At 38.8% G+C, this 26,466-nt stretch overlaps 1 protein-coding gene across 2 annotated transcripts; it reads right to left on the bottom strand.

Moving 5' to 3' along the window:
* Window positions 1–27: 27 nt before the first annotated feature.
* LOC144199626 (collagen alpha-1(XVIII) chain-like) lies at window positions 28–25,994 on the bottom strand. 2 transcript variants are annotated; one of them, XM_077721404.1, is made up of 40 exons: window positions 25,698–25,994; window positions 12,126–12,667; window positions 11,493–11,576; window positions 11,343–11,402; window positions 10,538–10,613; window positions 9,509–9,639; window positions 9,397–9,414; window positions 9,124–9,294; window positions 9,001–9,027; window positions 8,864–8,917; window positions 8,689–8,772; window positions 8,562–8,612; window positions 8,172–8,303; window positions 8,008–8,061; window positions 7,898–7,942; window positions 7,712–7,843; window positions 7,508–7,555; window positions 7,407–7,433; window positions 7,198–7,296; window positions 7,059–7,094; window positions 6,903–6,986; window positions 6,568–6,603; window positions 6,426–6,485; window positions 5,854–5,931; window positions 5,729–5,764; window positions 5,559–5,612; window positions 4,918–4,989; window positions 4,785–4,835; window positions 4,630–4,657; window positions 4,502–4,555; window positions 4,389–4,423; window positions 4,191–4,307; window positions 3,825–3,975; window positions 3,685–3,749; window positions 3,407–3,535; window positions 3,294–3,326; window positions 2,795–3,220; window positions 2,512–2,709; window positions 2,331–2,440; window positions 28–1,250 (listed from the first exon to the last, which is right to left on the bottom strand). In XM_077721404.1, exons 1-40 carry the CDS (start codon window positions 25,801–25,803, stop codon window positions 1,037–1,039), a joined length of 4,008 nt encoding a protein of 1,335 aa, XP_077577530.1. In that variant the 5' UTR covers window positions 25,804–25,994; the 3' UTR covers window positions 28–1,036. The 2 variants fall into 2 exon arrangements, with proteins under 2 accessions (XP_077577530.1, XP_077577522.1); XM_077721396.1 differs by lacking the exon at window positions 25,698–25,994 and adding an exon at window positions 17,906–18,816.
* Window positions 25,995–26,466: the final 472 nt, after the last annotated feature.

Below are 26,466 nucleotides of genomic sequence, written 5' to 3'. Positions count from 1 at the left end.
TCTGGGAGAGTCAAGGGGCCAGGCCAGTGGTTGACAAAAATATTTTAATTGAAGTCAACTGTTTTTTCATTAAAAAGCACAAGAGCTTGGGAAATTATTCCGATTTTTTCCAAAATCTTATTTCCCTTGTAATTGGTTTCCAATGAAGTAATAGTATCAAGAATGTTGTTTGATGGCATATTAAAGAATATTTGTCATGAGGAGTTAGTTCCCCTGCCAAACACTGTTATGGGACCACCCTGCTTAACTCAATTTTAAAATCTAGACAAGAGATGTTTACAAAATATAATAAAACTTTGGTGTTTCTCCATGTGCAAGTGGGCGGTTGTCACAAGGGTATGCAACAAAGGCTACAATATGTGGCTAAATGCCGTGCATAGACTGCTCCCGTTTCACAGAAATATGCTTTTGGCATCTTCACATAGTTAGATTTCATTTTGTTACATGCACAAACTTGGATCAAGTCAATTTGGCTAATGTCTCAAGATAGAATTTGGAATTCTTTGGTAAAAAGACAAAGACAAGGAAAGAAATGGTTATAAAAATAATAATAAAAAGGCCCAAAAAGGCTATGTTAATGTGCAATTTCTTAACGGCCAATTCATACAGATTGTATTGTTTTTCCATCCAATTATTTTCTTGTACAGCTCAGGAAAAACTAAGAGACCAGAAATTCAATGGACTTTTGGGTGAGTATACTTTGATAGTTTATCTTCTGTACAAAAATGATCTGATTTCTAAGTTTTGTTGTTAGTAGTCAGTCAATAAAACATACATTTAACCAAAATGTATACCTATAGCAGAACGGATTATTCTGCCGTGGCCTCAATTCTTTCAAGAACAGTACTTTTAAATCTTCACTAGAACCGCATGAAACTATTGTTTCACATTTACGATTATTTCGTGTAGCACCGTCTAAATGACTTACAATGTAAAACAAACAAACAAAAAAGTCACAAGCAGGTTTTTGATGGTGGGCTTGTGTAGCACATGGTGTTTAAAGCACTCTGATATTCTCTCCATGGCACATGAGGGTTTATCTCCTGCTATGGCCAATGTAGCTGTTCTCCACACACAGCACAACGTATGAACTGGAGCAGCTGCTGGTAGTCTGCTGGAGTAGACTGCCACTCTGCAACGGGGACGCCTTTCCAGAGAGGACGTGGCTGCTCATTCGCCACGACTCACAGAAATCGTCAACCTGACGCTCACCGTTGGATGCGGAACCATGCCACAACATCTTCTCGGGCCTACCAAAAACACGTTATTCTTAGTTGGTTTTATTCAGCCATATCAGAATGCTATTATCTGATTTATGTATTCAAAGAAAATCATGTGAATGTGTTTATCATTAGAACATCTAGTTGTGTCTACGTGCCAGCATGATTTGAAATGACTTTTTGCTGTGGACTAGCACTAGACAGTAATGTTATCCCACCCATACTGGATAGTTGCTACTGTTCTTTGTTTTGAAGTTCCTGCTGCGTTGTTGCTTCTGAACATACTGAATGTCTTCTTTGTTGCTGAACAGCTTCATCTTTGTCCTGACTAACTGTAAAATGTTTTTCTCCACATGACATTTGGCGTGCTCGCATGGACAGCTGCAAAACCAATTGAGCCATGAAGGTGTCAATTTCTCGGACAATAGTATTATTCCTTTGTTGCCCTCTTCTTACATTCCATGGCAACGTAAAACATGGTTCACTACGGACAGCACCATTGCTGTTCTGGAAATTTCTACTTTGATAATAAACATGTAAAATGGTTGTTCCTGAACCTTTAAATTGCCTTTTTTTTTGGTTCTTCCTTCTGGCCATCCTATAAACTTACTGATTTGATGGTTGAAACGGATGACATTGGTTTCAGCAGTTGTTGATAAACATTTCCAAAATCTGTTCTCAATTAATGTTAATAAACTCTTCTCTTTAAGGTCATGACAGAATTCTATCACCTTGCCAATTGTTGTGAAATTTGGTAAACCCAGTAAGTGCAGTTAAACAACTCATTTGCTTGATGGCAAAAATAAGTATTCCTTCACAGAATCAGACTGTTCAACATATATGAAAAAAAATCTGATGCATGTCTGTTAAGAGCAAAGAAATTGGAATTCTGCGGTATGTGTGAAAGCCCAAAAGTCTGCCAACCACAGTTTATCAGTGATTAATTCCAGGAGGTAACTGACTTCTCCTCCGAGGGTATTTGGAAGAGGCTTTAGCTACCCTACGATCCTGAACAGGACAATTAAATGTTTGCAAGTATACCCTAATCATCGTTAAAAAAACAAAAAAAAACATTATCCAACTACTAAAGTGTACGATGGCTGGACATACCATGTGCTATCATGTAGGACATCTTTCCCATCAAAGGAGTATATCGGGACATTCTCCTTGATTATGCCACCATTAAAAATGGAATCCCAGTTGTCAAACAAAACCTCATCCTGTAAAGACAAAACAAGATAATTAATATAACAAGAATATGGCAACATTTTGTGTGCTAGATCTCCTGTACCTTCAAGTTTACGATTGGCATATGATCTCTATCTGATTTGCGCACAATGCTGTGGAGATCTTGAAGTTTTGAGGACAAGAAAGCACGGAATGTTCCCTTCATTCCGATGCTTTGGGCCTGCATGAAACACAGGAAATCGGCACCCCGAATGCCTCGCATGGATCCTGTCTGCGGCTGGTTTAAGGCGATAATGTGGAGCTGGAGAATGCCCAAAAACGCAGTGTTACTCCTTGTATGATGCAACTGGTCAATTGCAGATATAATAATCAACAGATTCTCTCACCCCAGGACCAGAACTGTGATTGTGGATTGGCGTTTGGGCCACAGGTCGAGAGGGCCTTCGCTGAGGGGTTACACCATAGTAAGGTGGGTTTTCGTGTGCTGGGTAGACTGGATAACGACCGTCTGGGTAATTCACCCGGTCTGTATAACTGGGGTATCTGGGGTCTGTTGGGGATGGGTATCGTGGATCTGGCTGAGCTGTATGTCGATTGTCAGAGTGGTATCTGGTATCAGGGGGGCTTCGGTTTCTGTCGTCAGTGTTTGTTTGGTATGGAGGGTATGGTTGGCCTGTGTGATGTCGGTCAGGTTGGGCGTAACGGTCCTGATGAACTTGGTCTGGCCTCTCCGCTTGGGCGTCAGAGTGATTGTTGTGGTGTGGTGGGTATGGGACCACCGGTGGAGGCTCCACGGCTGCAACTTCATTAGCCTGTAGATAATGGCTTTCGTATATTCAAGTGAAAATGTATTTGAAGGATAAAAACTGCATGAAAAACACTTACGTTTTCTCTTGGCAATGGGATATAGCCCCCAAGCTGAAAAACAAAATGGATACAAAGTTCATGAAGGAGCTGCAGCTCAGATTTTTTTTTTCTGAAAAAGAAAAACTATTTACCTGCACTTGTCGAACTCCATCTCTAACTCGTAGGTAAAGATCTGTCCGGTCAATGATGTAGACTAGCGAGCCCTCAGGTTGTCTTCTAGCAGTGGCAGTCATGATGTCATAGGACGGAAACACGGTCACCTACATGGAGGTTTGGAGTTGTGAGAAGTCGTGATTAAACAGATTTTTATAGATTTCTCAGTTTCTATCAAACCAAGACCATTTCTGCAGAAAGTATAATTGCAACAAGAAACTTTGTTTTGTTGCATTCAATTTTCTTATTGTTGTACCTGAGAAGAGTGTCCTGGAAATCCAGGTGTTCCAGGTGGCCCTGGTGGTCCAGGAATACTGATAGCTATTTTCAAGAAACACAAAGTCAAATTATGTCTATGCTGATCCAAGGAAATGAACAAATATTCACCCAACTTACTATGTGTGCCCCCATGAGGCCCTGAGAAGGAGGTGGTACCAGGGGACCCAGGTGGCCCTGGTGGTCCAGGTGGGCCATCATAGCCTCTTCCTGGTGGACCAGCTGGGCCTTGTGGACCTGGTGGGCCAGTGATGGAGTCCCCTCTGGGGCCCTAATCAGAAAAGAAGTATGATGCTAAAATAAATGTGTACAGTACAAATGCTTGTAAAGTTACAGATTTGCTGCCATAGCAATAACCAGAAGGGGTTAGTAGGAAGCTGTCTTCCTATTTCCTGTCTTAGCAACCTAAAATGTGTCATGCTATTTATTAACAGCTTTGTTCTTAATCTACACAACATCATTCAAACCATATGAATAGGATCTCACAGGAGGGCCAGGGACTCCCGGAGCTCCAATTCCACTTCCTCCGTTGCGAGAGTCATAATATCCCCCAGCTGGTTCTCCTTTCTCTCCTTTCAAGCCCGTTTCACCTCTCAACTCATTCTGGAGATATAATGAGAGTGAAATTTCCAGTATTATAGTGCACAATCAGACTATGCAGTCAAGCAGACGAGTCTTGTTTACCTTGAAGGCATATATGTCAAAGTTTGACCCGGTACCTGAATCATAATAAAAAAATCATCTTATCTTTGGTCCTAAGTAATAAAAACATGCACGTCTAGTGGGAGCTGCAATACCTGGTAGGCCAGGTAGGCCCGGTGTTCCAGGGTCACCTTTCTCTCCTTTAGATGCTACGAGAGATTGAAAACTACATATTGAGAAAAATGATTGATACAGGGAATAACTTATGATATTCTGTGCTCACCTTGATACCTGGAATAGGCATCATATCCCTATAAAAAGATAGAAGGACAGCATTTAGAATCAAAAAATATGGTTTTTGTCTTTTCCAATGTACTGCCTTGCAACAAATTCGTAGTCTTGACTTCATTTTCAACAAAGTATTAGATCTGGACTCACGCTAAATGTTGGTCCAGGAGGTCCAGGTGGGCCTGGCGGACCTGGGGGGCCCTGTATCGGAATGTGATTGGTATAGTAACTGAAGTTAATAAAGATTTACTTCTGCTGGATCACCTGGTGAATGTATACTCACATAGTATGTCGATCCAGAGCCGCCACCTGACTCTCCTTTTTGTCCCGGAACACCATTCAGTCCTGGTCGACCCTACAAATTAAAATGCATTCCACTCAGACAGACCATATTTGAGATTCTTGTCCATTATTCTTATTTTGTATCATTTCATGGGAATTATATTCAATTTTAACCCTTTATTGGCCACTTTTTCAAACTCATTGGCACCCATTGTTAGACATCCCTTCTTGGGAGAGGCTGACATATGTGCATGCAATGTGTTTATGAAGTGAAGTATTAAAATGAGTGAAGTGACTTTCTTGTGCATCAATGAAAAATATAATTAATGAAAACACATGTTGTTTCTTTTTTAAAATGGCATTATGTCAGCACCTCCAAATTTCATCATTTTGACCAGCATTTACACTCAGGGCTATACTTCTTTTTGTTGCCAGTACTTTAGACATTATTTTGTGTTTTGATTTGTGTTACTATTATTCCGAGAGAACAGTGTCAAACTCAATTTGGCCCATGGGTCACATTAATGCCAACTAGAATATTCTACTACAATTTAAACTATAGCAGTCACCAATTTTTTAACATAATAAAATATGTTTTTGGATGATTTTAAAAGTACTAAAAATAGTTGAAATGCTACTCACTGGTCTACCTGGAAATCCAATTTCTCCCTTTTGACCTGGAGCGCCATACAAGCCCTGTTGGAAGAAAATGGATTAGAATGGCTTATATAACTCAAAGACAACAGAAGAATGCAAAGCCATTAGGTGGCAATGTGTTGACTTAGTAAGTAAATAAATCTATCTTGACATACTGGAGGTCCAACTGGGCCCGGAGGTCCTATATCTCCCTATGAACAAACACACAGTGACATTTACACCATGCCACCCTCTGTGAATATGGCTGAGTGAAATTTAAATAACATGAATTTATACTAACCGGTCTTCCTGACAGGCCCCCCAGGTACTGCGGTCGCCCATCTGGTCCCATAATGACACCAGGCTCTCCTTTTTGACCCTGAATAGATCATTTTTGTATAAACAACTGTGAATATTGGGCCTTTTAAGTGACATTACAGGATGAACCAAAATGCATTAAATTCATGAGACGTGACCCACATTTGACTCTCTCTAAATTTGAATGCACATGCCCGGAAATGAAGTTTATTTTTTACACAACTTGATTGTCCAACAAGGAGGTAAACTTAATCATTACCGATAGCTATTTGGTCTAGAATGGAGTAATCTGTTTCCTGATTCAATTTTGAATGGTTTTCAAACGGTTCTCTTCATCATGCTGTTCACATTTTGACATTATGAGACGAAGAAAGAATGTTATCAGAAAGTCTTTGTTAAAGAATAGCAACTTGTGAAAAAAATAAAACAATAATTCAAATAATAATATCTTGAGAGTTTAGAAAAAAATCCAATTCACTTTAGATTAATGCACCCTTAAATTGAACCACAAACCCAAATACCATTAACTTTTTATTTAATAGAGATTTTTCTTACTTTAGGGGCAAATCCAGGGAGACCTGTTTCACCTTTATCCCCTTTTGGTCCCATGGGACCCTAGAAGACAACACAACATGTGATAACACATTTATCTCTCACCTTAAATCGGAAAATTCTATAGAGTTTCAGGTTGTCTTACCGGAAAACCGTCTTGCCTTGGAATTCCACCTCCCGTCTGGCAGAGAGAAGGAAAGACAAAAGTGTAAATGCATGTTGTGGGCGCCGTTGTTTCTCAAACAACGAATGTATTGACTCACCTGCAGCCCTTCAGTCCAATAATGGCTGTCATACTATAGCAAGACATAGCTGGGTTAGTGAGTGTGAAAGTGAGACACTTTATAATGAGACGCCAAAGGTGTGGTGATTAGTATTGGGGGGATAGTTGGTTTTTGAGTGTTAATTTAGTGATTGTTAATGACGTCGATCATGGATTGAGTTAATAACACAAATTTTACATTTGGACTATGGACTCACATCACCATTCGGATAAATGATCCGCCCTGGAGGTCCAGGAGGTCCTGGGGGTCCGGGCTGCCCACCGTCACGTCCTGGTAGACCCTGTAATGTGAATCAACATACAGCACATTTTATCTCTGTGTGGTTTTGAAACATTTTCTTTTGATGACTTACATGTTCACCCCTTTCTCCTCTATCTCCTTTCTGTCCCTGATTTGAAACAAAGAAAACCGCAATTATGTGAAAATTTTAAAGCTAGTAAATTAAAGAAGCAAAACCAAAAATAAATGAATCAATTTGTCAGCCAACGTACAGCAATTCCAGGAAATCCATCCAGACCTTGAAGTCCAGGTGGGCCTCTTGGGCCCTCTGCTCCTTTGTCGCCAGGGGTTCCAGGGAAACCTGGTTTGCCCTAGATATCCAGCAGATGATCGGAGTTGGAATTGTAAAAATCATTAATAAAAATCATGAAACAATTTTAAATCTGGATTGAGATCAATGAGACATAACAAAAGGACTTACCGGCAGACCTGGAATACCTGCAGGACCCTAAAAAACAAGACACAATTTTATACATGATCTTTTGTTAGAAAGGCAACTTAAAACTACAGGATGTAACATACCTGAGGTCCCGCCAGGCCACTATTTGTCTCCAAACCACCCCGGTCTGCCTGTATGAGGATCAATGACCTTTTTAAGTGCTCATCTGTATATTTAGTATTAGTCAATACGTGAAAGTGCCCCTTAGAAGTAGTGCATTACATTTTTGAGATAAATCAGATTCTTGGGCAGCATTTAAAAAAAAGAAACGTTGAGTGTGTACTCACAAAGCCAAAGGGGTACTGAGGCCCAGGTGGGCCTGGTCGCCCTGGAGGTCCAGCTGGGCCCATGGGGCCTGGAAGGCCGGCTAGGCCAGTCTGTCCTGGACTCCCAGGTAGTCCAGGTTCACCACGAGAACCCTGCGAAGTGTCAATCACTACCTACACATTTCATGTATCTTTCTTGTAACACACCTTTTCTGCAGTTCCTCCCTGTGAGTTGAGCACACCAAGGTCCCCCTGTAAAGAAAACTTGGCATTTTACAATACATGTTACCACCACATTCTTGCTATTTTAACCCAACCTTCTCTCCTCTGAGTCCAGGTTGGCCTGGTAGACCAGGAGCCCCAGGAGGACCCTACAAAAAAAAACCAGATGGAATCAAACAGCTGGAGCTAAACCACATTACCATAGCAGGTTAATCAAAAGTGATTCTGAAGTAGTTTTCAAACCAAGGTATATACATACCGGTAAACCCGGGACCCCGTGCCTTCCAGGTGGTCCAGGAGGCCCAAAGACAATTGGGCCATCATCTCTGAGTGAAACTGATGTACCAGGGATACCGGGGGGACCTGGAGGGCCTGGGAGACCTGGAGGACCCTGAAATATAAATGACAAGATGAATATTTTTCAAAACCCTTTTAGACCCTGCAAATTTTGATGCACCCACATATTGATTCTATTTTGCTTAGTTTTGCTGACATTTCAGTGTCTTTACTCCTGACTAACGGGAATAAAAATTTGCACACCTCTGCATTACCAATGAGTACACAATAGTCCAAAAACCTAGTTTTTAGCTCTAAAAGCATACAATTGTTAGCTTGTGTATACTCTGAGGTTTCCAAAGCTCTTGCATACCTGGATCTTCTCCCATTCTGAGTTTCCTGAGCCCTCCATGTCAACAAAAGTCTGTGATATAACACAATAAGAAAAAAATAAATACATTTAAAAACATTGACATGGTGTCAATAAGAAGTTGACATACCGGACGATTTCCAGTTCCTGGTCCAGGAGGTCCAGGGGGTCCCGGAATACCTCTGGGTCCAGGTGATCCTTCTCCTCGCTCACCCTGTGGATAAGAGGTTAGAATTATGTGATTAAGTAAAAGCTCATTGTATTTCAACACTATTTGTATCATTGTATTTCAACTATGATTAAACCTTTTGGCCTCGAGCACCAGGATCGCCAGGAGTTCCAGGAAACCCTGGAGGACCCTAAGAAAAAGCACCATAAGCACAATTTCAACTGTGAATTTGAGTGTACATTTATTAAAATACTATATATTAAATAAACTTACAACTTTGCCATCCCCTCCTGGGTTCCCCTGAAACAGTATTCACAGTCAATTTAGCCACAGTCAATTAGCAAGAGTTATTACAAAATGAATGCAAAAAACAATCAGATGCTCAAATTGTCTCACAGGTTTTCCATCAGCTCCTGGTAGACCAGGAATTCCATCCCTGCCCGGAGGTCCGGCCACCTGCTGCGTCACTGAACCATCCCCGATTTGGACCACCTCAGCCCCAGCCCCAGATGGCCCAGGTGGACCCGGGAGACCACGTTCTCCCTTACTTCCAAAGGTTGTACTTCCCTAGTGGTGAAACATACACGGCAGATTGTCACTTTTCCTCCCTCTTGTGGGATTAAAACAAACAAAAAAACTATGTAAACAAACTATCAAAAGTTTACAGACCTTCTCTCCTTTCTCTCCCTAAAAAGACACATTGTTTGATGCAGTTTTAATAGTGGTAATAGTGGTTTCCATGTAAGACAATATAACAAGTATATTTTCTATAGCATTTCACCTTTTGTCCTCCACCTCCAGCTTGTGAGAAGGAGCCAGTACCGGCGTCTCCTTTTGTCCCCATTTGGCCTCTGTCGCCTCGGGTGCCTTTCTCTCCTCTGTCTCCTTTCTCTCCTTTAGCGACACTTAACCCTAATTAAAAAGAAAAAATAATATAAAATAAAAAAATATATCAAAAAAACAGGTACAATTTGCAGAAAAATTCTCGTATAGTCTATTTGAACCCTTTTAAAGAAAAGTGACTATTTATGGTAATTAAATAATAATCATAAAAATAATCTCTAAAAAACCTGTCACATTTTGGGTCACACATCTCAAAAGATTAATGTAATTTGGCATACCAGTCTGGCTTATAAAAGGATATTTTAATATTGTATATTGCACGTCTGTATCTAACTATATGTGTATATATATATATATATATATATATATATATATATATATATATATATATATATATATATATATATATATATATATATATATATATATATATATATATATATATATATATATATATATATATATATATATATATATATATATATATATATATATATATATATATATATATATATATATATATATATATATATATATATATATATATATATATATATATATATATATATATATATATATATATATATATATATATATATATATATATATATATATGTGTATATATATATATATATATATATATATATATATATATATATATATATATATATATATATATATATATATATATATATATATATATATATATATATATATATACATACATACATACATACATACATACATACATACATACATACATACATACGTATGTATGTATAAGCGCAATATAAAGAGTCATAAAGCATTAATTGTAACCAGTCTCTCACGATAGCTAATTACTGTACTCTTACCAAATATCAGCCATAAACCCACTCATAAAATAAAATGGCAGTGCAACAATTCCACTAGAGAGAGCCATTTTACCGTTCATCTTGTGAAATTAAAGAAAGCAAGCTCACTTTACCTGTTTCTTTCAGTATGCTTCCTTTTGAGCTCATAAGAGGAGGTTCTGGCACAGGCCTAAGCGATGGCGGTGTTGTCTTGGGGGAAAAATATGACAATAACTAATGGTTTCTTTAGAACAGGGGTGACAAACTCATCTTTATCAAGGGCCATATCCTACTTAGTTTTGTCAAAGCTTCATTATGTCCTTCGTCTACTATAGTAAATATAAGATGGCCTTATTATTCTACTTAAACACAACTCATTGAATGATATCCAGGGCTCCAGACTTTTTTTTAAACTTTGTCACCTTACCTGAAATGTTAGGGTGACAAGTACACCATTTATGTAAATATTCACATTAAATTTTGACAATTTCACTGAGAAATACAATAAATACTGTATCATCTCATTTGTGCATTATATCCAACAACTGGGTTAAAGTTTGGAGCAAGCACAACTTACAATAACAACAACAAAAATTATTATACTATGAATATAAGAGAATAATAAATGATTTTCAAAATAATACAAATTATACAAAAATTTCTGGTCACCCTGACATGAGTTGTTTGATTAGTTATGTTCTTTTAATCCAAGGCCAGAGAAATGTTGCGGTTCAATTACTATTCAATTTATTTTAAAAGGCAGATCAGTAACAAGAAAATCTGGCTACATTTTATCTTTTCTAATAGTGACAACAATTAGATTTTTTTTTTAATGGAACATGGACACATCAGTTCAAATAATGAATCTGCATCTGATCTGTGGGCCCTGAGTTTGACACCAGTTCATATTTTGCTTATTAACATATTATTACTGCTTACCTTCACTTTGTCTCCTATCTGCCCCCTGCTCCCTTCACCGCTGCCAAAGTCGCCTGAGGCCTGAGAGGTGGAATGTGAGTGTTCAGGCGTTAAGTCTCAAAGGGGGTGTGGGGGGGGGGGGGGTCTGGGGGGGGAGGCAGTATTACTCACAGCGTCAGAATCGTCGTCAATGCCATCACACCAGCGCTCTGCAGCCTGAGCGTTTCCCACCAGCGTCAGCTCAGCAATTTCACCCTAGAGACACACAAGTGATGGGAATGAAATATGCAAGCCAATTCGCCCTGAAAATTGTTTTATAGTAACTAATGAGTTTTTTATTTTTTATTTACATAACCATAAATGAAAATTGTGGTTTCCAGTTCAAACCTGTTCTGTTCTCTTTGACCAAAAGCAAATTCCTAGTAGTCCAAGTAGTAAAGATGGTATTTCGCTTCAAACAATTTTTTTCAGTCTCAGAATCAAAATAGAACATACTATTGAATTCTGACTGTAAAAAAGTTGGATGTTTACAGGTTAAAAATTGCATGTGTTGTACTCACTCATTTATCTAAACTTGGATTATTTCACAGATTACAATTTTAATTATGCTTTTTTTTTAACGGGATCATATTTTACACCAATTTAGAGTATTTTTGTTGGGTTAAAGCACATTTTTCTTTCTTTCTTCATTTTTAAAATATTTTGTTTAAAAGAAATTGTACGAGCCAGCCAAAAGGCCAAACACCCATGCTACTTTTGTAAGACCATTACAGACGTCATGATCATTAAATATGGCCTGCTAACCTGAAATTTGTCCGGGTCGGCCCCCCCGGCCTGACCGACAAAGATCCCGGCCCCCGAGTCAAGCTCCATGGGATCCGGCGAGCGCTCGAAATCCACCCTCCATGGCGTCGAGTCGCAATCCCGGTAGAAGGCCACCGTTTCTTTATAGAGCGACAGCGAGAAACGATTCCACTTGCCCACGAGGCTCGGCACTTCGAAGTCGCCGGCCTCATACGATTCCTCCGAATCGGGCTCGGTGTAGAAAAACAGCACCTTCTGACGGCCCGCCTTCACGGCGCTGAGCTTGACTCCCACGTACATAAGCTTCTGCGGCCCGTCGATGATGGAGAAGAGGACGGAGGCGGCAGAAGTGGTCGGCTTCACGTGGAAGAGGAGGGAGAATTGAGGGTAGAAAGGGTTGGGGACGTGGGCCAAGGCTGGTTGACCAGAAACCGCCGTCGAAGTGAACACGTAGGTAGAGATGTCGCCGGGCCCGACGGCACGACCGATATCATCAGGTGGTGGATCTCCGATGAGCTGGAGCAGAGACAAAGTGCTTTGCTCTGTAGTGCAGGAGGAGACAGTATTGTTAGAACGCTGGACATATTATTTTGCATGCAATCTTGTGCCACTTTGTTATTGTGTTGTGCAAAAAGCCATGCACAGGAGAGAAAATAACACAGCATAAAACACTGTAGTGTGTATGAGTACCTCTCGGATTCAGAATTTACTAGATATCCTTTTTATCTGGGTTTAGGAGAAAACTCATGGGGACAAGATGAATATTGCACACAACAGATCCTGGGTCAGATCCAGTATGTGAGGTGGATGCACAATCCCAGGGGTGGGCAAACTTTTGGGCCCGGGGGCCACATTGACTTTAAAAATTTGACAGATGGGCCGGGTCAGCATAAGATACGATACATATAAAAAACTGCATCCGTTAACAGTAGAATATGAAACATAAACATAAAAAAAGGACTAAAGTATTAACATACTCATCACTCGTCATTAAAGTAAAAAATGTATAAAGTAAAGTAAAAAGGAATGTAATAAGAAATATTCAAATGTAATTTAAAAAAGATAGAGGGGCTGTAAAACAGGAAAAAGACTGAACAGAGCTACTGACACTGGCTTCCGCGTGACGGCGGCGTCTTGGGGAAAAATATATTTGGACAGCGTCAGCGGGCCGGATTAAAAGGCCTAGGGGGCCGGATGTGGCCCGCGGGCCGTGGTTTGCGCATAACTGGACTAGACCATAGGTTCTCCACTATTGTCACTCTATACACCTGGATTACTGCATCAAAAGAGGTCCGTACATGAAAATATATATGAACTTTATGTAACTAGCTATTTGCAACACACCCAAAATGAGCTGGTGACCCACCAGTTGAGAATAATGACAAAAAGAAAGTGAATATAATAACGAAATTCCATTGGCTCGTTGGCAGAAATTCCACTCTAGAAGTAAACTGCACTTTGAACAGCTACCTACAACAAACCTGAACTTTATTAAAGCTTTTTCTGCCTTCATCTTCCATCTTGACTTCTTTTTTCCGTCTATTCTTGACTACAAAAACAAGCTCTGGTTCAAATCTACTGTCTCAATAATTCAAAGCGTTGATAATAAAGTTCTCAAAGCCGTCTGGAGAGCAACAAGTCAATTTCTCACAAGTCGGCATCACAAGGGAGGAAGGTTTTGGCTAGGCAAATGCTTCCATTGGGAATGGAAGGGATATCCTGCGTGGCAGATTCATGAGAAACAACAGCAGAAAATTGAATTCTGTACATTAAGGGGTCAGAGAGGTCAGCTGTTTCCAAATGATGTAAGAGCACATTATACTAAGTCCTACGGGGAAAATCATCATTCATAAAAGAAAACAAAGTGGGCGCAAAAAGGACATGACATATCCATTTGTGAGGGATGAAGTCAAAATTGAGTACCAACTGCTGCGTGGCGAAATCAAGTCAAACAAGTGTTGCGCCTGGAACATGTTTTCACACACTCATCACATTTCGGTGAATAGGGATCACGCAGGATTTCGTCCAAGTGGATATGGGTGGTCGGCTCCCAATTGGCAGCACCTGCTCTTCCGCTTTCGGTCCCGGTGGATCGCCACGGCTCCCGCAGCTGCGGTCTGAACTGATCTAAATGGATGAATGTTTGAATGGTGCTTGAATGGATTACACTCGATGTTCCTGAAAGTTTAATGTCCGTGGACATGTAGAAATAGTTCAATGAGGGACAGAAACAAGCACAAATGCTTTGTGCAAGACAAGACCAATAAAAGTGCTTCACAACAATTAGAAATCTTTCTTTTTTAGTATTGTCTAGCTTTGCAGTCAATTTTCTGTAGACAAAGAGCAACTTGTGTTACTGGTGGGAAATCCCAGCAAATGAGATGACCGGTGAAAAACTTGAAGGCCTGATAAAATTCATCACAGACAGCAGGCACTTGCGGCTACAATCACAGTGGTGCTGACCTGAGCTTTGCCAAAACTATGGTGGAGTACCCACCTAGATCGTCTGTGTTAAATTCAGGGCCCGGGGGCCTAATTGGGCCCTAAAAATCATTTTGCGCGGTCCACAAAAGTAAATTGTGTATTGACTTCATGTTTTCCTGGCACTGAAATTGCACCCTTTCATGCACAAATTAGTTGTTTTTGTTTTTTGTTGTTGTTTTACCCTTAAAGAGCACTTGATAATCTAATTGGCTGCAAGATGTCCAATCCATTTTGACTAGGAGGGTCGAATGAATGTACGTTCTTTTCTGCAAAATGTACTGGACGTCTATTGTCGTCAGTGGCATTGGAAGATGAGAGTATTTGGGGCATCCATAACTGTCAATGATATGTAATGAGTGAAATACTATGATAAAAATCTACCTTACCGTATTACTTGGGGCTAAGTAGTTTGTATTTATTTGTTTTAGCCATTTTTAGCTTTAAATAATTGTGTATTCATTCATAAATGTGTATGTTTATGACAAAATATTATTGATACATTCATTTTTTGAAACACTTATCCTCACAAGGGTTACGGGGGTGCTAGAATCTATCACAGCTAACTATGGGGACCAGTCGGATGACACCCTGAATCAGTGGCCAGCCAATCGCAGGGCACACAGAGACAAACAACCAATCACGCTTGCACTCATACTTCAAGGCAATTTAGAGAGTCTACCCTGCATGTAGGAGGAAACAGGGATACCCAGAGAAAACCCATGCAAGCCCCGGGAAAAACATGCAAACTCCACACAGAGAGGACCGACCGAATTAGTTCAAAAATACTAATTACTTGGCCTAGAAAGATTAAAGGTCTTAAATGTTAAGTTTTGAATAGTTGTCCATTGTCTCCGAGAGATTTAAATATAAATTCTGGAGCCCTAAATCCAAGTTTGGGGACTACAATGTTTTCCTCACCCCTATTTTCATTTTAAGTAAACTTAATATTCTTTTTTTAATAGAAAATTATAGATCATATACAGTTCCTTTTCCTGAAAATAAGAAGTTACTATTTTCGCTGTTTATTTGTTTTTACTTATAACTAAAAGAAAAAGTAATCAATTTAAAGACAATTTTTTTCCAAAGAATATTTACTGCTTTCCTCCTTTTCTTTCCATTAATTATTATTGATTAGTTGATGTTTATTTGATGAATCGTGTCACCCATACTAAGTAGACATAATGGCCCTCCTAAGGAAACCATACCATTGACGTATTCCACGGCAAAGATGTGAATTACTAAATATTTGATGTAAATCCTCTGACATGTGTACAAAAAACTATCAAATAAAAGCAGAAATAGGAAACCTTGGCACCATGTACCCAGATATTCTCTCCTGGCCTCTCACCCACCTAGAAAAAAAGGCCACTGTTTGTTTCTAAAGAAACAAAGTGACCTCATGTTCACACAGATTACATGAGAACCATGTTTCAGCAAATTGGCGCCTGTGGAACAACTGCCAATGCTACGAAGAGATGGATGGATAGATGGGCAGATGGAGGAGGAGGACGGAAATGCTTGTCAGATGTGCATGGGAAAACGAGCCGGGAAAAGACCTGAAGCGCACGAAAGCCAACACGGCTGGCCGTGGAACTAATTTGTTTCAGCAATGGCAAAGGAAATGATCTCCATGAAATACTTTATAACACTCCCCCAGACAAAACTATCTTTTCAGACTGGTCTCAAAGATTGAGAAGTGGCAGATGAACCATGTAAAGATAAACATCTGACGTCTTGTTAGAGAGGCCGACCCACATTATGGGACCTCTGGGGAGCAACCCAAGTAGAAAAGTGAAGCAGCTGTGGCACCCATCAGATGTTAATCCATGTCTGAACAACTTGAAGCTAGTCAAAGTTGACAGATGAGCTCAAAAATGCAATTATCAAAGACAAGCTGACATTTAAAACTCAGTCTACAATACTGAAAATACAATACAATCAACTGAAAAGTTAGGCTTTTCTTGCCAGATAATTATAAATAAAGACTCAAATGGAAATTTGACTTCATATTTTTGGAATGGGCACACAAAAGGGTGATTTCCCAAAAGCATGAAAAACTTTCTTTGACTTCTCTTTTCTTTAATTACGATGAGTTACTGATTTGGCAGAATGGGCAACTGGCCGTGATCTTTGCACCTTTAGCAGGCCTTTTAGGAGGCCCGTCTCATTCTAATCACAAAGATCCCTTGTTACCCCGTAAGACGCTGTCACTCTCCATCCCACACAGAAGACACATTTTCCCGCCCACAAATACCATCATAAATGCCATCCGCCACAAATTTTTCTTTCACAGATAGTCCAATTGTTTCTCTTTTTGAAGCTTCACACTAGAAAAATCCACACATAATGGTGGAACACAGAAATGTGCCGATATTAGTGTGTGAATGTACGACTTAGTGTGCAACAAACACAAAGACAGTTATGAGCCAGCTTGCAAGGCAAAAACGCGCTACTAATAAAAAGTGAGATCAGGATGAACCTCATATGCACTATAAATAATCATTTCAGTTTGTATTTGGAACATTTCCATACTTTTACTAACTGCTGTTGTCTATCCCTTTAAGACAAGGGTGTCTAAACTACGGCCCACTGGCCAGTTTTTATTGGCGTAGAGCAAATAATGAAACTATAATTGGATATGACTTGAACATGAAGCTTAAATTCAACCTATATTGCACTTCTTGAACACTAGATTGAGATGGCCTCTTTATCAGCTGGGGTAAAACCCGAGAACATGGTAAAAGACATTTGGAAAATAGCATAATATTTTTATATAGTAGTGAAAATCTATTTCTTTTGGAATGTATGTTTTACCTTTGGAATATTTTGTTGCTTGTAGCCCTTAACTGATTCAATTCCTTTGAGATTTATAGATATCAAATACATTACAACTCCGAAAGCTGGTATTAATCCGTCATGTCTAACTGCCCTTCCATCCCAGTTCAAAATGTGATACTAAACGCTTGCCGTGGCAATGAATGAGTTATGAGTGCAGTTTAGGTTCATCCTGAAATTTCCTCCAAAGTCAAACATTTGGTGAGTCATGCATATACTTTGGTTCATTCTCTGCAGTTAGAAGCTAAATCAAAATTTTGAGCAATGAAAGAAGACACGATAACCAGAAAAAAAGCAACTGGAATGGCTTTGTGAGTTGTGGCACCAGCAAGGGGTGAAGTAGTTCAGCTATTGCAGCTTAAAACATGCAAAGGCACATTTTTTCACGCTAAAGAAAAGCTTAAGATTTTGATGCCCAAGGAACGTGATTGAGCAGCTCTCAGGATGCATTTCAAGGTTACCTCTTGAGTAAGTAACAGACTGACAGGTAGGGCGTCCGAGCTCCTGTGCCTCCACGGGGAGGAGGCCACAGTTCACCGGGTTCTGTGCAATGTCCAATGACAGCCAGCAGCTGTTAACCACTTGGTAGCAAAAGCTACGGCAAGGCAGACGTAAGGGCGCGGTGGTGGGCGAGGGGCATTCGGGCACCAGTAGGAGGCACAGGAACAACTCCGCTAGTTGGTGGCAACCCTTCGGGGTCAACCGTGCCCACTTTTGCGCGGCTGCCTCCACCTGCTCCACAGACGTATGATTGACCAGATTAGGCAAGGTGAACAACTGAGGGTGTTTTCTGGAGCACAGTTTCAAATTGGCTGGCACAGGGAGACAAAGCGAATCGGAACTGGCGATCCGAGTCCCGTTGTCTGCGCCAGTTGGGTTACTTGATAGCACGTTGCTCGATTCTACATCTGAGCCCGATCCTGATCCAGATGCCACATGTTCCCCAACTCCTGACCCTTCATCCCCGTCTCCCACTCCGAGTACATTAATATTACCCGTCATGGTAGGGTCAGCGCTCTCCATCTTCGGTGAACCTTCCGTAGTCCCCGGGCCAGTGGTGGCATCCCACGCCTTGACCAAGTTCCGAATTCCATTAGAGACGTTGAGGATTTTTTCTTCAACCTTGGACAAACCTTCATCCTCCCCTTCCACTATCTTGGTGCCATCAGGAGTTGTGGTGGTACTTGTTGGGGTCTTGACGGTTGTCTCATCATTAAATTTCCAGAACCAGGCATCCAAGCTTCCAATACATAGAACTAGAAGCAGGATTCTCAACATTGTGCTCGTCGCTTTACCATTCAAACAAGCGAATGTGCTGGGCTGGTACAATTTAAGTTAAATTGGTCTGAGAAAAAAATGGAAAAAAGAGCTCCAGCTTGTAGATCTCCCCACTTGAAGGGCACACCCCCTTGTGAAAAGCTCTAAACATGGACATGAGGGGACGCACAAGGAGGTTGGCTTGGACCATGGTCATTCATATTTGTCCCAATGTCCAAAAACTCCTCCTCTTCATCTTTCAGGTTCTTTTTGCCTTTTTTTATGGAGCGATACCTGGTTGCATTAACAATTTACTTTACACATATAAGATAGTAGTACACCTATTTCCTCAAAACAAAGCATTCTATCAGTTTTTGTAGAAATTTCACACAAGTTCTGAAGAGTTGAGGATGAACAGAAATGTAGAATTTGATGATATGTTGACATGAAAAATGGCAACACTGACAATAGCAAGTACATCTGCCATGGCAAACAGACACAAAATTGAAAATTTGTTGGAAATTGTGGAATTGAGAACTTTTCCCAAGAAAGCCCAAAGGAAATGTAAAGTTTTAAATTGAAAGTGTGAATCTGTATAAAAAATAATAAAAAAAAAATGTGAAAGGGCTACACCTAAGGATTTTTATTTTATTAATATAACATTTTCCCAAGAAAATGAATTTTAATCCATTAATACAAGAAAAAGGACAGTATTTGAAAATTTTAAAAAATTTGTAAACAAAGCGATGATAGTTAATTTGCTTGTTTAGTAGGTAACTAGCTAGAAAAATCATTTACAATATTGATATTGCTTTTTAAATTAAAAGTAGATTTGTAGTTTACGTACCATAAACAACACAATCTTCTTATATGTGGGCAATAAAAAATTGAGAATATTTTCTAACAGAGTTGAATTGTAATTTAAACAAAATCTCTGAATTATTATTTTATCATTCAATAGTTAGAAATGTTAGTGATTTGAAAGAGTTAAGAAATATCACAAAGAAGAAAAACTTTGGGGTGTGGAATAAGAAGGATGGTGAGGGATATGATTTGTGTGAGTGTGTGGGGGTTGAGGGTGGGAAGAGAGTGGAAATCCAATGCAATGTTCTCATAATCCCCTCCCTAGGAACCCTGTTACCGCATTGCAGAAACCCCCCAGAATGATTTCCATTTCCAGGTTCTCACAGAGGACCGATAAGGGAAGGATGCAAGGAGGGAACCCCCCTAACCCCACCCACACAGAGCCCCCGGCCTCCCCCTCCTCTGCCAAGTTAAGACATCCAGCTGTTCCACATTCCAGCCTTCGCATCTCCCACGCCCGCCACATCACATTTGGACACATTTTGCTAATCTACGCATTCAAAGCACCTTTGATGGATTACAACACGGCTGTCCGCATCGATGTGACCTGCGCAGAGTTAGGCAGCCACCTGGTTGACTTGTTTCAGCGAGCTCACTTGCATTTAAGGAATAAGTGTTGTACCAGTTACAGTATAATTTTAAACTATCCCATGTTCACATTAGTTGCAGTAACTAAAAAAAAAAGAACTATTCAAATTAATGGATTTCACTCCAAATAACTCGCTTTCAAAAGTAACACAAATGAATCAAGTTGAATTAGTTCATAACACAAGAGGATATATATATATATATATATATATATATATATATATATATATATATATATATATATATATATATATATATATATATATATATATATATATATATATATATATATATATATATATATATATATATATATATATATATATATATATATATATATATATATATATATATATATATATATATATATATATATATATATATATATATATATATATATATATATATATATACACACACACACACACACACACACACACACACACACATACATAAAAAGGTAACTATATTTTGCTTCAGGAGACTTCACGTGATCAAAATGTTTCACAAATCTTAAACGCATTCAACTCTTCAAAGTCAGATTTTTCTAGAATTAGATACTATGAGTCACAGTATAGACTAAAATTTTTCACAAGGTCCACCATCAACCCCTGTAAATGTATATAAGTTTTTTTTTAAAGGAGACAGACTATCTGTCAATGACAATGTTAATTCTTGAGAATAAATAAACATTTCATTCAGTGCATTTACTGAAACTGCACACAATCAACCTCCCATTTACTGAAGTAATTTTAGCCTGATGTTGGTGGTCTTCTGTATCAGCACCAGTACTAAGTGAAAAAGTATGTTGCTGTTCACATATAGGCTCTCTAATATGGTTACTACTCCATAACTGACTGCTGAATCACAACCAAAGTACAGGCGGATAAAGTAAACAGGTTCCAGGTTCTATTTTGCCCTAATGATAGACACATTTTGGTGTGTTTGTCTACGTTTGTCTTACTAACATACGCATGTCTCTGAACAATAATTTCCACATCTCTGGAGAAAATGCTATTGAAATAGTCATTTATAGAGTATAAAGTATTTTTAATTGCTTACATTTGGAGATTCAGTTGGTAATTTAGCACATACTTCTGCTCATAGGTTAAATAAACCCCTAAGGCTTAATTTTCCTTCTCAGAGGTTTGTGGAAAAATAAAGTAATAGTAGGATGGTTTGGTGAATTCATCTATGACTCATTTATAGGCGACAACTGTTTTATTATTTACCAACAGAGGGCGGCAATACATTGTCCAAATTGCCATCTCACACATTTCATTCTCAATGGCCAAAGCCAGCCAGCACTGGGTGACTAGATGCCAAAATTATAGTATATACCTATAATTTTACAAGTTGTACTTTTACAACTTAAAGGTTGTAAATCAGTCACTGTTTATAGTTCACCTGAAGTGAGTTATTAAGGGTTCCGCCCGATGCATTAATTTCATTTAAAGTGCACTGTACCTAATTTTACTCCTGCTTGGTGTTTTTTTTTCACTTAAAAAAATAATAATTAAAATATTTAACTCCTAAGCTAACACTATTTTCATATTTATCTTTTATTTAAGACAATAGTTTGGAAAACAACTTAGTCTGATCAGGACAGCAACAATTTATCACAGTGTTTAAAATGTAGTGTGAAAATGTCCCTTTATTAAAATGCACATTCACATAATAATTAAGCCACCTCAGTATTTATTTCAAAATAAGTGTGGCATTTACCGTATTTTCACGACTATAAGGCGCACCGCATTATAAGGCGCACTCTCAATGAATGACATTTTTTCCATATATAAGGCACACTGTATTTATTATAAGGCTCACTGTATTATAAGGCGCACTGTCTATTTTGGAGAAGACTTTTAAGTGCGCCTTAGATTCGTGAAAATACTGTAATTGCTATTGACTTCCAGGTATGAAGCACTCACTACACAGTCACCTCTAGAGCCAGCCATTGTTGATATTTTGGATTTCTTTTGTATAAAATCTCGCAGTAGGGGAGGAGCTATATGATGGAAGATTTTGTAAACTAAGATGACATCTGCATATTTGACAGTATTGTTTCAGTTCAGGCGTTTGTGTTTTTTTAATATCCGACAGTGGTGGTTTTTCGTTTTCTGTTTTCTGTTTTTTTTTTTCCATATATAAGGCGCACTGGATTATAAGGCGCACTGTCTATTTTGGAGCAAATTTAAGACTTTTAAGTGCGCCTTATAGTCGTGAAAATACGGTAATTGTTTAAAACAGAACTAAAACATATTTTCAGTCATAATGTATTACATCTAAATGTTAAATCCAGCCATCAAATCAAAGTATAAACTCGAATTATTGACACAGGTGAAGCTGAATTGATAGCCAATATGAAAATTCAATTGCCCCATGACCCTAAGCTAAAATAATGAGGCTTGAACCACATCTGAGAATATTTTGGCACTGAGTCCATAAATGCTGTACCCAAATCTCCCCATCTGTGTTCATATGTATGCAATAGTTTATATGACTATAGGATCAGAACGTTTAAAGAGACTGGGCCCCATGTGTTATGCCAATATCCTCATAATGCTGTAAGTGTATTTGCATTTTTTTCATTCTAAAAGAGTCTCCGTATTTGGTTCTAAATGACTGAATTTTAAATTTCCAGTCTGTAAAGGCTCTGTCTTTGAAAATATTTTTTGACATAATTGTGTTGGCGAACACACTGTGGAGTTTATAGTCTTAAGTACGGTAATGTTCATCCAACTGCAGAGGTCAAAAAAATGAATTGTTGAGTGAAGGTTGTCTGAGAGTCGCTCTCGTCACATGCCAGGAATTCCTTACAACAAAGATGTGAAGTTGATGCCCTTGGGTGCCTCAATAGAAATCCCCACCATCACTCATCCCCATGTAAAACAAGCTGTGCACCCACAATAAGTGACAGTGAGTGAGCCCATGCCGGACGGAACTACTGTATATGAGACTAGATCATTTTTTAATGAAACAATGGAACTTTTGCCAATATAGTAGGTTTTACTGTGCTATTGGAATCCCATAAACACTATCATAGTAACATCTAAGTTAAACATAATGGACCTCAACAGATTTTATAGGCTATGTACTAGTGATGGGCTTAATTATTGATTTCATCATATGAAATGTCTTCACTTAATTTGTGAGAGCTAAAAGAACAATTTTGTATATTATATTTTGTTGAAAAAAAAGGTTTGAAACAGATTTTCATGCATGTGAATTATTTCAGGGGACGCAAGGGTTCTAAACTACATTTGATGTGTAGTCCCATATTTTTTAGGATATAATTTTCAGTTTTTTTTAGTACGTATAGCCAGGGGTGTGACATCCTCTTGGGCAACTTATATGTGAAATTAAAGGAAATCCTACTAAATGATATGCTTCTTCTATATTCTGTACTTTATTGTAAAACCCTGATCTATAATACACAACATTTGAGAATAATTGACTAATAAAATGATATGCTGGTACTATATTCTGTACTTTATTGTAAATAACTCATCTATAATATAAAACCTTGGAGAATAATTGACATTTACATTCAAAAGGGTGTGTTTTTGGCTGCAGTGACTAATACCTAAGGTCTGCTAAGTTTCGATTCCTTTTGAAGCAATTAATATGAAACATATGCACAGCAAATGGTATTAGAATTCCCTTTGGTAAGTGGACAAAATCCGCTTCCTTCTCGTTATTGGCTATAAGGAAATAGAAAAAGCAGCAGCCCAAACACTTAATACACATGGTTCTGTTTGCCAGCTGCGATCAATATCAATCAAAAGCATGAGATGCTGCAAACCAAACTAATGCCAAACACTACACTAAGGTTGAATGGGATAACACATATGGATTCATTTCCCAGGAGGATATCATTAAAATCTGCAATAAAGCAGTTTTTTTTTTAAACCCGATTGGATGATATACGTATTATGTTAATTCAGGAATTCCTTCTGATTGGTGTCTACAACTTTTCAAGTATTTTCAACAGAAGCACGCAAACATGCCACAATCAAGGTCAGGTTTCTTAAGCAGTCGCCCTTGCACAGCATGTTTAAAACAAAGCCAGATAATAGACTGATAATAATAGCCACAATAGGCTGGGCTGTTCAAGGAAAAGTCTCCTTCTAAAAAGTGAGACAGAGTCATAAGGAGAACCAGATGACTGAATATGGCTAACCACATATTCTGAAAAATTCAAAGAAACTGACTCAACTGAAACAAACAGTCCCAAACAAAGAACAGGATCAGAGGGGTCAGTAAGTGAGTTAGTCAGCAAGCAAGTAAATGAGATTTTTTAAGAGACGATCAGTTTACAACAACCATTATCCCTTTGCCAGCTTTGCAGCTGGAAAACTAAACATGGCAAACGCAGCAAAAACAAAATCAGGTCCCACAGAACAGCTTGCAAGCAGCCGCTTTAAGATTGCAGACATGATAGAACGCATAGGTGGCGAAAAAAAAAAAAAAAAAACTAAACAAAACCCTTTCAACCCCAAGTGTTAGCTCATCATGCTGCTTCTATCTGTTCTATGACTGTCACGGTCAAATGGCAGAAAACAATGCAACTGCCTTTTTTTTCTTCTGGGAAACCTTTCGCAATCATCAATGTGATAATGTTGGTTTGTTTTGCATCAGATGTCAAAAAAGGTGCAGGAATTTCCAGGGTTTACTGAGTGGGTTTTTGTCTTTTCTACTAAAGTGTAGTCGTATATATCAATTAAAAATGTCTGCATGCAATACTGAGCAACTGCAAGCCTAAATTGTTGGATTCTGCCGGCACAAAGTATCAATTATAAATCAATTGTGCAACAGGAAAAGTGCAGTTTCCTATTTTCTTGGCATCACACACACCCCAAACTTAATTCAGCCTTTCAAGCTCCCACATGTCCCAGAATGCCTTTCAAAGATCAACTAAACATGCAGACGGATTGTGCATGTGCGCGTGCCTTTCTTGTGGGTGGAACAAAGAAGCCCCCGAGAGAGGAAAATCTAAGCAAACGACAGATCTCAACCTGCACATCCTCTTTTGGACCTTCCAGCTGTATCGGATCTATACTAAAATCCTAAGTGATGATGCACAGAACATCTGGAACCAGAACACACTTGTGCGTGCATGCGCACATTAACGCAGGTACCAAAGAATTACAGATGAACAAGAGGAAGTTGTATGGGTTGCATTTGAGTAGAACAAGATGCGGTAGAAATACTATAGGAAAAGGGGATTCTTCGAGTTATTTATGAGTCTAAAACACATAAATAAACTCTATAAAACCTGTCTATATAGATACTGCATTATGGACAAATATAAAGTTTGCCTCAAAGAGTTATCCTCTCACAATATGCAGACAATTTATAAAAAAAATAATCTTGGTATGCCAAATCTAACAAATTCTATATATGAACTCATTTTATTCCAAAGCAAAGTTGGGTGAAAACTATTGTCATTTGAATGAGAAGCAATTAGATTCCACTTGAATTAGACTACTGAAATAAATGGGTGAAAACATTATAACATGGAATATGGGGATAAAATGTTACCTGTGTACTGGGTGTTTATCCTCTGGACCCCTAACAGCAGGATGATGATGATGCTGCTGCTGCTGAAGCAGCTCTGCGGGGTCAACCACCTGTTGGGTCCACACATCCTGGCAGTCACTTCAATTTCAAGTTTATTCTTCCCTCAGAGAGAATAAAGAGGATTTCCTGTCAGAAACCAGCAGGCGTACGCCTGGTCATTCCCGGCAGGGTGGTTGAGCAGCTTCTGGAGAGAAATAAATCACAGACAGGACAGTTTCTCCCAATCCAGCAACTACAGATGAAGGATGAGCTTTTTGCGTCAAGCTAGAATTTTAGATTACTTCCTTTGTGGAGTTTTCAAAGTAAATGTCCAATCGCTGCCGGCAATTGCTGTCACATGTGGAACTCAATGGAATGTGGATGCTCCTTTAGTAAAGTGGGCGGCTCAAAAGCATCATGTTTCCCCTTCAATAGTGCACTACTAAATGCTTCATGCTGAACCTCAAATTCACAATTGCCCTTTGAGGTGAACTTCAATTGAACTTTTGACTTTTGAATGTATTCTCCATCTGGTGGATGATTGAGTAAAATATCCTCAACTCATCCACAAGTGGAGTGATTGGGTCCAAAGGATGAATACAGTTCCTGGTTCTTTTGTTTCCTTGGTTCAAATCAAATTCATGTGAGACAGACCAGTTTGGTTTTTTTTTTTTTATCCCAGAAAAGTAAACTTACTGGTTGCAATAGACAGTGCGAGATGTCCAACCCATTTTGACTAGCAAGGGTGAAT

Source organism: Stigmatopora nigra, chromosome 1 (assembly GCF_051989575.1).
Source record: "Stigmatopora nigra isolate UIUO_SnigA chromosome 1, RoL_Snig_1.1, whole genome shotgun sequence".
NCBI lineage: Eukaryota > Metazoa > Chordata > Actinopteri > Syngnathiformes > Syngnathidae > Stigmatopora > Stigmatopora nigra.
The sequence above is the reverse complement of the archived record's forward strand: the minus strand, read 5'-3'. Positions and strand labels throughout refer to the sequence as shown.

Excerpts from the sequence above, each read along its gene's own strand:
- LOC144199626 (XM_077721396.1), bottom strand. The coding sequence starts at position 18,722 with ATGTTGAGAATCCTGCTTCTAGTTCTATGTATTGGAAGCTTGGATGCC. Across the intron at positions 7,095-7,197 it reads ATGGATTTCCTGGAATTGCT|GGACAGAAAGGAGATAGAGG; the intron begins GTACGTTGGCTG and ends GTTTCAAATCAG. Across the intron at positions 4,308-4,388 it reads TTGACATATATGCCTTCAAG|AATGAGTTGAGAGGTGAAAC; the intron begins GTAAACAAGACT and ends TTATATCTCCAG.